At 39.6% G+C, this 14,493-nt stretch overlaps 1 protein-coding gene across 1 annotated transcript; it reads left to right on the top strand.

Moving 5' to 3' along the window:
• Positions 1 to 14,056, top strand: ppp6c (protein phosphatase 6, catalytic subunit). Its single transcript, XM_026298222.1, has 7 exons — positions 1 to 158; positions 850 to 945; positions 2,167 to 2,232; positions 3,875 to 4,016; positions 4,114 to 4,193; positions 12,731 to 12,940; positions 13,042 to 14,056. The coding sequence occupies exons 1-7, from the start codon at positions 84 to 86 to the stop codon at positions 13,288 to 13,290; spliced, it is 918 nt and encodes a 305-aa protein (XP_026154007.1). The 5' UTR covers positions 1 to 83; the 3' UTR covers positions 13,291 to 14,056.
• The last annotated feature ends 437 nt before the right edge of the window (positions 14,057 to 14,493 follow it).

The raw sequence follows: 14,493 nt of genomic DNA, 5'->3' as shown, positions 1-14,493 counted from the left end.
CGGCGTTTAAAGTTGAAAAGGTGACAGGAAGAAGAAGGAACTGGCTAGCTCCTTTAGCGAGGCTCTAGCTTCAGCCTTTGATAATGGCGCCTTTAGACCTCGATAAGTACGTTGAAATAGCAAGACATTGCAAATACCTGCCGGAAAACGATCTAAAGGTGAGCTCAATTCTCTTCATTTAACCTCGGCCGGGGTTTGTTGAAATTAGTGAAAACTAACTGTGCGACTAGCGTCAGAGAAAATGTGGACTGGGCTTAACTACATGTTCATAGTGGTGGGAAACACGGGACCAGCAAACCAAACAGAAGCCTTTCGTTAGCCAGTTTCATCAGCAGGCCAGCAGATGATAAACGTTAGCGTTATGTTGGATGATAGGCGCTCCAATATGAAGTCGAAGTTATCTAACTAAAAACACAGACTGCAGCTGAAAACCACAGCGCTAACGTTAAATCTGTAATTCATCCTTCTCCAAGTTAACCACGTCTGCTAACGTCGAGTTAAGTTAGTCATGTCAATATTTCGATTTTCGAATTTTTGCTTAGTTATACGGACTACAGTAAAATAATAACAAATACTAATCGCATCTCAGTATTTTGGCGTCCTAGTTATGCAATATTTTTGTAAGGAAGTAAAACACTGGAGTAAATATTATGTGGATACTTTGTATCTGTCTTTAATACTTATCTTTTTTATTTGATTTGACTTTCTTTTCTCTCAAAAACGTCACTGCTGTGTCATGTTGTCATGGAGGAAATAGCTGACTAACGTTAGTAAGCTTGCGGCATTGTGCTGTTATAATGTAATGTATTGTAACAGGTTGACTGACCACTGTTACGCTTTGTTTTTCAGAGACTATGTGATTATGTTTGTGATTTGCTGCTTGAAGAATCAAATGTGCAGCCAGTCTCCACTCCAGTTACTGTTTGTGGCGATATTCATGGTCAGGTAGGCCAAACTGATATTTTTTTTTTTAAAATTCTATCCAAAGAAGATAAATTAACCTCAAACTTAGTTTGCCTTTTTAAAATGATAAAGCCATCCAAAATATTGAGATTTACTGATAAATAGGGGTTTTCTGTTATTGTTGCTCATATTGAGAGAGCTGTGTGTATTCAGTTAGAGGTGGGTTTGAAGCCATATATGTATTTGCATTTATAAATGGCATGAGCAATACAGGGCAAAGCAAAACCTACTATACTTATATACTACTATAATTACTTATGATTTTTATTGTATGATTATTGGTAAATTAATAAGTCATCCTGCTTCTGTCTGAGTATGTTGCTGACAATTGGCATTTACCATTACCCTAGAAAAGACAGTCATGTTTTCCATAATTAAATAATGTTTAGAATAATGTCTCCAATGGATAGTGGTGGTGCCATGTTGTTCTAGTTTTTCTGTAATGTTGTCAGATAATCAGTTATCTAGTGAAAGGGTTGTTTCCCAAATTGACACAGTAACTTGCACTTCTTACTGAGCAGACAGATTTCTGTTTTATCTTAGGTGAGACCCATGTCACACTTAACATAAGACAGCTATAGTGTAAATTGGACAGACTTTTTTTTTTTTTTTAAATTTAGCTGCTGTCTTAGCCCCGCCGACAATGAAATCACTCACACACACACACACACACACACACACCATTGTTCTGATGATTAGACACAGATTGGAGTTGGTGTGGAGTAAATGCTTTTGTTGTCATACATAAACAAAGTCTGGCTAATATTCAGTCTGTGTTCCCTGGACAATTGTGTTTTTACATGCAGCTTACCAGACTAATGTCTAATAATGTTCAAATGCATGTCACTTTATTAGGGTTAATGCGCCACTTACTTTTGCTTTCAGTGTACTATTCTAGTAATATAGAATAGTATAGGTGCCTTTTTTAATGTAATAAAAATTCAAGATTTGTTTAAATGTTGTCACACAGATAGTCCGTGTTCTGACATGGGTATTCTATTATGTGTATCAAAATCTGTTTCACATTTTAACTATAAAATGTTGAAAACAAAATTCTTTATATTCTTTTGTAGAAATCCTATTAATTGATTAGTGGAAAACATAATTGATTCATCAATTATTAAAACAGTTGTTTGTTGCAGTCCTAATACTAACAATTCTATTTTAGTTAACAGAGAATTACCTTTTAACCTTTTTGTCTAGTTTTATGATCTTTGTGAGCTCTTCAGAACTGGAGGCCAGGTTCCAGAAACAAATTACATTTTCATGGTAAGTGTGTAAGTTTTCTTTATATACCAAAGTCAAAACAGAATTAAATGTATCAGAATAATACAGAAGCTTTTAGCCATGGGTAACTTCCAGTTGATCTCCATGTTGATTTTAGCAAGAAATGTTCTTGTTATGCAGAGAGGAAGAGAAAGTCGTGAAGCAGATGTTGCCTTTTCAGTAATGCCCTTTATGGGTGTTTATTTCCCTTATTCGCATAGACATTGTGATGTGTTGTATCTGATTGTCTGACATTCAAGTGTTATAAATATATTACTTTCAGATTCTTACTGAAACAATGCAAAAAGTTAATGCGCTTGCTCATGTCTATGTGAGACTACATACAATCACTGTGACACTGCTACATGTACACAAATCTGCTACGTTTCATAGCACTATACAGTATATTTACCATGTTTAGCATTTACTGATTAGCAGTAATGAAGTACAGCAGAGGCAGAAGGGAATTTGACAAATGAGAACATTTGAACTGGTGATGAAAAGGTTGATGAAAAGTCAAAAGGTCATCAGATTTATTCCATTTCATTCTGAGGTGAACATAAATTCCTTAACCATTTTTTTCCTTTACCATTTTATTAAATTGTCAGTGATTTAAAAAATGATTAGGGTTTTGCCTTTATATGCACATATGCTGACTTCTGTACCAAATTTTCTGGCAGTTTTTGTTGAGAGATTTTAGCCTAGATTACAGTTGTCCTGAGCTGATCCTAAGGATTGGTTTCATCCACTGTGTGTGACACCTGAACATTAGGCACAGTGAAGTGACTGATTATGAGTATTTATGTCCAGAATTTCAAAAAAGCATGTCCTTTCACCAGTAAAATGACAAATGTCACTTGCAGGAGATTTTACCAGCTAATTAGTTTTAGTCCAATTCGATTAATAACTTGTTCAAGCCAGACCAGGTCTCTTGTATTTGTATGTGCTTTTCAGTCAACTCTTTGCAGAGGTAAACAGCTGCAGAAAAAAAAACAGGGAAGAACCACACAGATGAACACTCTAGTTCAAAGCCTCTAAGGCCATTACACAAATATGGCTTAGTATTTGTTGACCATAGCTGTAAGACGAAGTCTTTTGATCCACACTCACTGATTTATTTACCGAGATTAATATCCTTGTAGTCAGCCAATCTCATCACTGAGCTATAGTTCTTTGCTTATATTCACTGTAATGCAGATGGTCAGTCCTGTTTCAGAAAGGTGTTTTCTAAAAGCAGTTTTTTGTAATTACATTTCCTGGTGACTCTCCCTGTTATATCTTGTGTTCCCTGCTATAGCCTCCCCTGCACTATCTCTTGCACACTATCTAATAGGGCTGTTGTTCAGTATTTCACAGATGGCACAAGATATCTAATGCCCTGCAGCCTTGGCTGATTAAATTAATTTGAACGCAGGACACAAACAGATTTGAAAACATGTCATGTCATGGTATGTCTGCTTCAATGTATTAAAGTGTATAAACTTATTGGTGAGTAGTAAACATGTTCAAAGTAATCACAGTTATTCTAATTATTATATTACCCAATTGCTCATACACAGTATTAGGCTCTCTGTGTCCTACAGACAACTGAGTTATGTTTTGAATGGATGGAGAGTTTGATGATGTCCTTTCCCTGTTCCTTTAGGGAGATTTTGTAGACAGAGGATATTACAGCTTGGAGACCTTTACACACCTGCTAGCCCTAAAAGCAAAGTGGCCAGATCGTATCACACTTCTACGTGGAAACCATGAAAGCAGACAAATAACTCAAGTGTACGGCTTTTATGGTGGGTAAGATGCTATTCACTGTTGCTATTTATGTCTGCAAATGTTTCACAAGGTCATTTAACGATATGGCCATGTGTATGTTGTTCTTATTTTTAGATGAGTGCCAAACAAAATATGGAAATGCAAATGCCTGGCGGTATTGCACGAAAGTGTTTGACATGCTGACTGTGGCAGCTGTAAGTTCATTTAAGGTTCTTTTATATTAGTTACATAATAACCTTTACCTGTTGCACATTTTTGTGAATTTTCATCAGTGGTTATGCAAAGACCAGTTCTCTGTGCTTATAGCTTACCTTACCTTTCCTACCTTCCAGTGGCGTGTTGGTTTCAGTTCATTTCAGTATGCCAAAATCAACACAGCCACCGCACCATAATGATGCAGTACAGTACTTTTTAAAATTAATATTATTAGTGTTTAGTGTTTAATAGTGGGGTGATCTGTGAATTGAAGTGCAGTTACTCAAGTACTCCAAAAGACATGCAAATATGGTACACTTTACTTCATTTTTTATTACATTTATTTTTATCGGCAGGGTTTTTTATGGCGTATTGCATATAATCTAATAAACAGCTGAGCAAATGCCAATTGTACTGTTTCTCCATGTTTCAGAGCAAAGTTCTTTCATAGGAATGATCATCCAAGTGAAAAATAAATATATTGTTTCATACCTAAAGTATACTTTTAGTGTGCTTGTGTTGAAACATAGTAAAAGTACATTTTTTAATAAGTCTCCAAAGTACAAGATTAGTAAAATAGTTACAGATACAAAAAAGCATATTCAAAGTAAATTTTCAAGTACATTGAAATGATATAATTACTTAATTAGTAATTTAGCATATTTCTTAAAAGTCCACTTTACTTTAAACATATTTATAAGTATATCAAGTTATGTTTAACAAAAGTATGTTAATGGTTTTTTTCTTTATTAGTTTTAGATTTCAGTGTAGGATGCCTCAATCTTTTGAATTTGAATTTGAATTTATTTATTTTTAACAGGGACAAACACAACAATACATTAATCTCAAAGGAAAATATGCTTTGTGTCAGGTTTTAGCAGAACTGCTAGTTTCCACCTGTAGTCCCTGAAGTTTCCGAAGTGAATTACTTGTTAGACAGCACCGGGACCTGACATGATCATTAGTTGTAGCCTTACTCATCAGGACACCTGTCCTGTTCTCCACTCATTTTCCTGACACCACAGCTTGAGTTCTCTCTTCTCTCCCCCATTGTTTGTTATTCTTGGCTGCCCATGGTCGTAAGTACTCGTGATAATGTATAGTTTTGAATGTACCAAATATGTTTTTAATGTACTAAAGCAGATTTATAGTGTAGCTTCCAGTGTATTACAGTGGGTACGGAAAGTATTCAGACCCCTTTTAAATTTTTCACTCTTTGTGTCATTGCAGCCAAAATCAAAAAAGTTCATTTTATTTCTCATTAATGTACACTCAGCACCCCATCTTGACAGAAAAAAACAGAAATGTAGACATTTTTGCAAATTTATTAAAAAAGAAAAACTGAACACTGGACCAGTGTTGCCTTCACCTTCCACATCTTTTCTAGTTCTTCTTTCATCCCTTGGTATTTCTCAAGCTTCTCATGTTCCTTCTTTCTGATGTTGCTATCACTAGGGATTGCTACATCTGCCACTACGGCTTTCTTCTGCTGTTTGTCCACCACTACTGTCTGGTTGGTTAGCCATCACCTGTTTGTTGGTCTGTATCTGGAAGTCCCTCAGGATCTTAGCTCAGTCATTCTCTATCACCTGTGGAGGTGGGTCCCATTTTGACCTTGGGCCCTCCAGCCTATACTCGGCACAGATGTTCCTGTACACTATGCCGGCCACTTGGTTACGGCGTTCCATGTATGCCCTGCTTGCTAGCATCTTCCATGTATGCCCTGCCTGCTAGCATCTTACAACCTGCTGTTATGTGCTGGATTGTCTCAGGGGCATCTTTACACAGCCTGCACCTGGGATCCTGCCTGGTGTGGTAGACCCCAGCCTCTATTGATCTTGTGCTCAGGGCCTGTTCTTGTGCCTCTGTGCTGTCTTTCAGTCCAGCCTTTTCCAGCCACTGGTAGGACTTCTCAATATCAGCCACTTCTTCTATCTGTCAGTGGTACATACCGTGCAGGGGTTTGTCCTTCCATGATGGTTCTTGCTCCTCCCCCTCTGCTCTGGGCTTCTGTTGCCTGAGATGTTCAATTTCAATTCAATTTAATTTTATTTGTATAGCGCCAAATCACAATACAAATCATCTCAAGGCACATTACTAAAACAAAAAGCCCAACAAATCCCTTATGAACAAGCACTTGGCGACAGTGGAGAGGAAAAGATCCCTTTAACGGAAGAAAAAACCTCCAGCAGAACCGGGCTCAGTTTGGGCGGCCATCTGCCTCGACCGGTTGGGGTGAGTGGATAGAGGAGAGAGAAAAGAACAGCAACAATAAACAACAAATAGACACTGAAGGTTGCTGGGACCAGTAACTGCACATCATCGATATATAGCTCCAGGACTGGGGACACCTGCAGAAGGTACAGAGAAAGAGAGAGAGGGAGACAGCACAAACTAGGGGAGAGAGAGAGCACAGGGTTAGTGACATTCAATGGTGGAATATACATGTGAGGGGGGAGGAGAGGAAGAGAGGGGAAGGGAAGGGTTAGGCTAGGGGAGCTCAGTGTACTGATGGTCCTCGGGCAGTCTAGGCCTATAGCAGCATAACTAAGGGATGGTTCAGGGTTAGCTGAAGCCAGCCCTAACTATACCCTTTGTCAAAGAGGAAGGTTTTAAGTCTAGCAATATTCCATCGCTCTGGGCTATCTTCCTGATCTACTCATGGATTTTTGCTGTTTCATTTCGGATGGTAGCTCTGACGCTCACCAGTCCTCGGCCTCCTTCCTTCCTCTTAATGTACAGTCTCAGGATGTTGGATTTGGGGTGAAACTCTCCATACAATGTGAGGAGCTTCCTTGTCTTGACATCGGTGGCCTATATCTCCTCTTTTGGCCAGCTTATTATGCCAGCGGGGTATCTGATGACCGCCAGGGCATAGGAGTCGATGGCTTTGGACCTTGTTCTTCCCATTTAGCTGACTTCTTAGGACTTGCCTTACTCTCTGTAGGTATGTGGCTGTGGCTGCTTCCTTGCAGCTTCTTCTTGGTTCCCATTTGATTCCAAGGCATTTGTAGTTTTCCTCAACATCCGCTACGCTGCTTTCAGTTCCTTCTGTCCTGACAATCTTTCCTCTCTTTGTTATCATCCGATCCACACTTATCCAGTCCAAATGACATTCCAATGTTTTTGCTGTATATCCTGGTGGTGTGGATCAGTGAATCGATGTCTTGCTCACTCCTGGCATACAGCTTGATGTCATCCATGTACAGGAGGTGTCTGGTGGTTGCTCCATTTCGTAGTCGGTATATGAAGCCAGTCTTAGTGATGATCTGGCTGAGGGGGTTCAGGCCTATGCAGGCGGTGCACAGGTTGGTCTATCTGGTCTTACAGTCTCAAGTGACTGCTGTATCTTCCAGTAGTTGATGTTTTGCTCTCCTGGTGTTCTTGCCCATTCTTTTCATTCAAATTCATCTCATTCTTTTGGCTCTGCTCATGTATGCCAAGCCATGTGCTTACTCATCTTAGCTGCTATGATGCCTGACTGGAGCTTCCACGTTTTGCAGAGGCAGGTGGGAGTTGGATGATACTACTCCCTTTTGGTGGTCCTTTAGAATCAGGACTGTCCTGCCTTCAGTCAGCCATTCAGGGTGAGTCCCATCCATTATCAGCTGGTTCATTTGAGCTACTAGGTGCTCATGGAGTCCAGTTAGCTTCTTTATGTCCTGCACCACTCGAACATACTTCTCTGCCACTCCAGACTTCCTCATACAAAACCACAGCTCCTCTCTGCACCCTGTCATACGCTTTTTCCAAATCTACAAAGCTCCTTCTGGCCTTCTCTGTACTTCTCCATCAGCATTCTCAAAGCAAATATTGCATCTGTGGTTCTCTTTCTTGGCATGGAACCATACTGCTGCTCACAAATGCTCACTTCTGACCTCAGCCTAGCCTCCACTACTCTTTCCCATAACTTCATTGTGTGACTCATCAGCTTTATTCCTCTCTAGTTTCCACAACTCTGCATGTCTCCCTTGTTCTTAAAGATGGGCACCAGTACACTTCTCCTCCATTCCTCAGGCATCTTCTCACTCTCCAAGATCTTGTTAAGTAGCCCAGTCAAAAACTCTACTGCCACCTCTCCTAAACACTTCCATACCTCCACAGGTATGTCGTCAGGACCAACTGCCTTTCCACTCTTCATCCTCTTCAACGCCTTCCTCACTTCATCCTTACTGATCTTTGCTACTTCCTGCTCCACAACAGTCACCTCTACTACTCTGTGCTCTCTGACATTTTCCTCATTCATCAACTCTTCAAAGTATTCCTTCCATTTTTCCATCACACTTGTGGCACCTGTCAACACATTTCCATCCCTGTCCTTAATCACCCTAACCTGCTCCACATCCTTCCCATCTCTCTCTCTGCCTCGCCAACCTGTACAAATCCACCTCTCCCTCCTTAGTGTCCAACCTATCATACAAATCCTCATATGCCCTTTGTTTGGCCTTTGCCACCTCTACCTTCACTTTACGCTGCATCTCCCTGTACTCCTGTCTGTTGTCTTCTGTCCTCAGTGTCCCACTTCTTCTTAGCTAACCTTTTCCTCTTAACACACTCCTGAACTTATTCATTCCATCACCAAGTCTCCTTATCTGCTTTCCTCTTTCCAGATGACACACCAAGTACCCTCCTACCTGTCTCCCTGATCACTTTAGCTGTAGCTGTCCAGTCATCTGGAAGAACCTCCTGACCTCCCAGAGCCTGTTTCAGCTCCTCCCTGACAGCCACACAACACTCTTCCTTTTTTAACTTCCACCACTTGGTCCTCTGCTCTGCCCTTGTCCTCTTTATCTTCATCTTTCTCACCACCAGAGTCATCCTACACACCACCATCCTATGCTGTCTGGCTACACTCTCCCCAGCCACGACTTTGCAGTCACTGATCTCTTTCAGGTTGAAACGTCTGCATGTAATGTAATCAACTTGTGTGCTCCTGCCTCGACTCTTATGTGTCACCCTATGCTCCTCCCTTTCCTGGAAAAATGTGTTCACTACAGCCATTTCCATGCTTTTTGCGAAGTCTACCACCATCTGTCCTTTGCATTCCTGTCCTGCATACCAAACTTACCCATCACTTCCTCGTCACCTCTGTTTCCCTCACCAACAGGCTGAAGTCTGCCCCAATCACCACTCTCTCACCACTAGGGATACCCTGAATCACCTCATCCATCTCCCTCCAGAATTTCTCCTTCTCTTCTAACTCACATCCTACCTGTGGGGTATAACCACTGACAACATTCAACATCACACCTTCAACTTCCAGCTTCACTCATCACCCTATCCGACACTCACTTCACCTCCAGAACATTCCTAGCAAAATCCTCCTTCAGGATAAGTCCTACTCTATTCCTCTTTCCATCCACGCCATGATAAAACAGCTTGAACCCTGCTCCTAATCTATAGGCCTTGCTACCTTTCTACTTGGTCTCCTGAACACACAAGAGATCCACCTTTCTTCTCTCCATCATATCAGCCAACTCTCTAGTTTTCCCTGACAAAGTCCCTACATTCAAAGTCCCTACTCTTAAGTCCTACACTCCTGCCCTTCCTCTTCTCTCTTTGCCTACGAACACACCTTCCTCCTCTCCTTCTTCAACCAACAGTAGTCCAATTTCCGCTGGCACCCTGTAAGTCAACAGCACCAGTGGCGGTCGTTGTTAACCCGGGCCCCAACCGATCTGGTATGGAATTCATATTTGTGATTTGTATGTTTGATTTGGCTGAAATTTTATGTCGGATGCCCTTCCTGACACAACCCTCTGCATTTACCCGGCACATGAAGACACTGGATTGTGTCCCTCTGTGGTTGCATTAGCATAGTGATCACACAAACTATTGAAACACTTTCACATCGTCATGACAGTGACAGAAATCTTCTGGTTTCCCAGTCTCTTCTGTCCAATTTGATTTTCTTGTTCTTTTACTTCCTTCCATCTGTCATGGATTGCTTTTCCATCCAAAAGTGCAACTTAAAAGTCATGTAAACTGGTAAAAGGTGAGCAATTTTGCTCCCATCAGTCTCAAGTGGTTTACAAGTAATAAGATCAGTATGGTAAATAAGTGTAAACACTTAAATATAACAACTACTGCGTGGAAATTGGTAGAAACACTTTCAACATTTGGCTGTTTTAATTAATTTTACGATATTTGGCCTATAACAGAAACTTTGCATAACGTAGCCTGTATTCATGGTTATACAATTTCTTAATGTAAACATTTTATAATTTCATTGTCCATTCTATTATCATTTATTCTATTTTCACAAAGAGCACATTTTAAGACCGTTACAGATAGTTTTTGATCAACCAATAACAGTTCTTGAAATGTTGCATCATCCCTAGCAATGGGGTCAACCTCCTCATTAAGATAAAGGTTTTTGTACTTTCCTTACTCAGGCGTACTCTGACAAGTTTCCTAAATCACTTTGTCTTGGACTCCCAGCTAGGACTTTTTAGGCTAAGATAGGAGCTCTCTGAGAGGATTCCAAGAAGCTTTGTGAATACAGGCCCTGGTTTACAAACTGGTCCACTGATTATGACTAATGAAACAAACTATAGGTTTAAAAATATCCTGATAGAGTTTGCACCTTCACTTAATTTAATATCATGACATAATTTTTTTAGTTTTTATTACTTGATGTGATACATAATTTAATTACATAATTTATAAGATGAACCACAAAGAACTGAGAGAGTGCGTTTTACTCCTTGGTCAGTGTCATGGAATGCATAGAAGTTGAGGAAGAGGTGGAGGTGAAAAATGCAGAGAAACAAATTTAAGTTAACCCTCTGGGGTCTGAGGGGGTTTTTGGGGCCTGGACAAATTTTGACATGTCCTGACATTTGTGCTTTTTTCAGTGTTTTTTAAACATATTAATGTCTAAAGTCTAATAACACTGTAATCAGCACAAAATTGGCTACAATAATATGAGAGCAGCAAGTTTATACAGTATTGTGTTTTTGAGAAAAAAGTGTTTATGCATGGCTAGTGAAAAACTACAATTTTTTACTCACTGAAATAAGACCATAAAACACAAACAGAACATTGGTTCACAAGACTTTGGAGACCAGCATGTTGTAGGCTAAAGTGTTTACTTCAGAGTGCTGTGAATGTCATCTTGTTCACACATTCACAGAAAACAATACACTGATTTAAATTTTCTAAGACACTTTTTGTCCAGAAAGGCCATATGCAAGAGGGTGTGGCTCAGGATGAATAGTCATGTGATTTACCTGAGAACACAAAAGACGCACTGAACGTCCAGACAAAGGCGCGCATAATGAGCCTTTCAGTCAATGTAGATGGGACGGATTAGTGCTGTACAATACAACACAATGAGGAGCCAAACGATCCTCATTTGAGTTAAAATCAGTGTTTTTACTCTAAGGACAAGCTAAAAGAACATTTCAAAAACATTTCAAGCTTTCTAGCCATATAATTCTTATTTTTAGGAGCCAAGTATTCGCTGAGATTCTAGTTGTTCTATTTACGCGTCTGTGAAGAGAAATGGCAGAGACAGAAAAGTCCGAGAGCGCACCCTGTCGGCTTTCTTTATTTAAAAAAAGCACAAGGTTTTGTTGTTATTATGATGGTATACCACTAAAACTAGACCCTTTACAGATTTGAATGATATGCTTCTTTTATCTGTACGATCAGAATTGATGGAGTAATTTAAGTTTGTTTCGGCCTTATCAGAAAAAGATGCGTCAAAACGCGCCGGCGCGTGCGTCGACCCCAGAGGGTTAACTTTTTATTGTCATTTCAACCACATACAGTAGGTCAGTGGGTAGCAAAACAAAGTGTTCTCAGTCGTGGTGTTATATAAAAACAATTCAAAATCTACAAAAAGACTACAAATATCTAATACTTCCTACACCTATCTAGTACTTTGACTAAGAGCTCTAAATTACACTAAGTGGATGAGTGCCTGTGATCCAGCAGTGCAGACAGTACACCATACAATGTTCAAGACAAAGGCACGGTTGATGATAGTGCAGCGCTGACCTGTACCGGGGTTGTAGTGAGTGAGGTTCAAAGTAAGTTAGTGCATTATATTTAGAATGAATGTGATGAAATGTAAACATGGCACACAGTTTGGCAGTCATATTGCAGCTCAATAATTTATAAATCAGCAATGTGCAGTGTTTTTCTAGTAAGACGAATGGGCAAGATGCAAGTAATTCTGTTGTCTAAGGGTCCATTGATATGGTTAATTATACTCAGTGACAGCAGGACAGCTTCACATTACTCAGGAGTGTGTACAACAAGGAAAAAGAAGTTACAAAAAGGACTAAAAAATTGAGTAGTGCATCAGTCTAGTCTCTCAAGAGCCTCTCCACAGCTGACTATTGAGCTGTATAGTGGAGCAATAAAAGGAAGGCTACGTTGGAATGTTCCCCATATAAACTTGACATTTATTGCCTCAGATTTCACAGAAACTCCTAATTAAACATCATCCAGATTTTGATCAGATTACATTTAATGTGTTTTTTGTTTTGTCGGATTTCTAAAAAAAGTTTTTAATCTCTAATTCCAGTTGATAGATGAACAGGTTCTGTGTGTCCATGGTGGTCTTTCACCTGACATCAAGACTTTGGACCAGATCCGCACCATTGAACGCAACCAGGAGATTCCCCACAAAGGGGCCTTCTGCGATCTTGTGTGGTCAGATCCAGAAGATGTGGACACCTGGGCTATCAGTCCCCGGGGTGCAGGGTGGCTATTTGGCTCCAAGGTTACTAATGAGGTGTGCTATAGTGAACATTCAAAACCATTTCTGTGGAAATACATAGTTTCTTTTGTCACTTTATATTTTCTTTAAATGGAATCATATCTCTTTCGTTTTAGTTTGTGCACATTAACAATCTGAAGCTCATCTGCCGTGCACATCAGCTGGTTCATGAAGGCTACAAGTTCATGTTTGATGAGAAGCTGGTTACTGTATGGTCTGCACCCAACTACTGTTACCGCTGCGGAAACATTGCATCCATCATGGTCTTCAGGGATGTCAACAGACGAGAGCCCAAGTTGTTCCGGGCCGTTCCTGACTCCGAGCGCGTCATACCTCCTCGAACAACCACACCCTACTTCCTCTAATGAGTTTTCTCCATTCTCTTGCCTCTCCACTTTCTGGGGATTTCAACTCTCAAACCTATTTATATGCAACATTTAATAAGAAAGTAATGTCCCTGTCAGGCCTACAGCATCTAGAGTAGCACAGGGTTTCTGTCATAAAGGAAAAATCCTCTAGATCCAATGAGAAATTTTTAGATTTAAGTGATAACAAAATAGTTTCATTTTTAATTTATGTATCCAACTGAAGCAAATAAAACATTTAAACTGAGCAATGCTGGTTATACAAGTTTAAATGAACTTATTTTTTTAAGTATAATTGTAGCAGTTTAATTATCATGGTTGTTTTTGGAAAGGCTAGTTTTCTCCTCATAGTATGACTGTGTTGAATTGGGATGCAAACTGTTAATTGCTGTGGTTAAAAAAACTTGACATACTGTAGAACCTGCTGAGCCCATCCTACAGCATCCTGCCTTAAATCCTGTGGTAATTCTTACTGTAAGTGACATTTATAGACTTTATTTTTAATTTATTTTTTAAAGTATCCTGTCACTTCAGATGTTTTGTTTACAGCAGATCTCCAACAAGTGTCCATCTTAGACTAGCATTTAAATTAGCAGTTTCTCATCATTGTCTTTAGTGCAATGAGTTGTTACAGCAGTGGCTTTTGTAAGCAGTATCACAGTTGTACATTAACAGTACACTTTCTTGACAAGCTCAATACAACAGTTGTATGTGTACCAGAGAATGGTTCCATTTTTGTAATTTCAATAAAACATTATTTATGATTTTTTTTGGCTCGACTTAGTTGGCTTAACAAGTCTTCCGTGAACCTGGAGCAAACCAAATACCATATCATGCTTTTAAGAAATACTGAATAAAGGGACTGACAATTATTAAAATACCCTACAGGCTTCCAATGTTAGGATTACTGGGAATAAGCCTTTTGAAATGGAGTGACTACATTATCTCTGCATTCTTCCCTTGAACACTGGATTTTTTTTGAGGAACTATATCAATGAAAGTTCAAATTAAGCTGATGGCGGGAGGAAATCCCTGTTTTTTTTTTTATTCGGTTTCTGTCAATACAGCTGTTTCAATTCATATTCACACCTGAGATCGTCTACAACCCGCCGACCGCCCCCTTGCGTATTGAGACTTACTTTAGTGGTACTATGTGCTTTTAATTTGGAAATCTTGACCCGGAAGTAGCTAGCCAGTTGCGGT

Source organism: Mastacembelus armatus, chromosome 12, assembly GCF_900324485.2.
Source record: "Mastacembelus armatus chromosome 12, fMasArm1.2, whole genome shotgun sequence".
Taxonomy (NCBI): Eukaryota; Metazoa; Chordata; class Actinopteri; order Synbranchiformes; family Mastacembelidae; genus Mastacembelus; species Mastacembelus armatus.
Note: the sequence above shows the minus strand (reverse complement) of the source record. Positions and strands in the feature narration are given on the sequence as shown.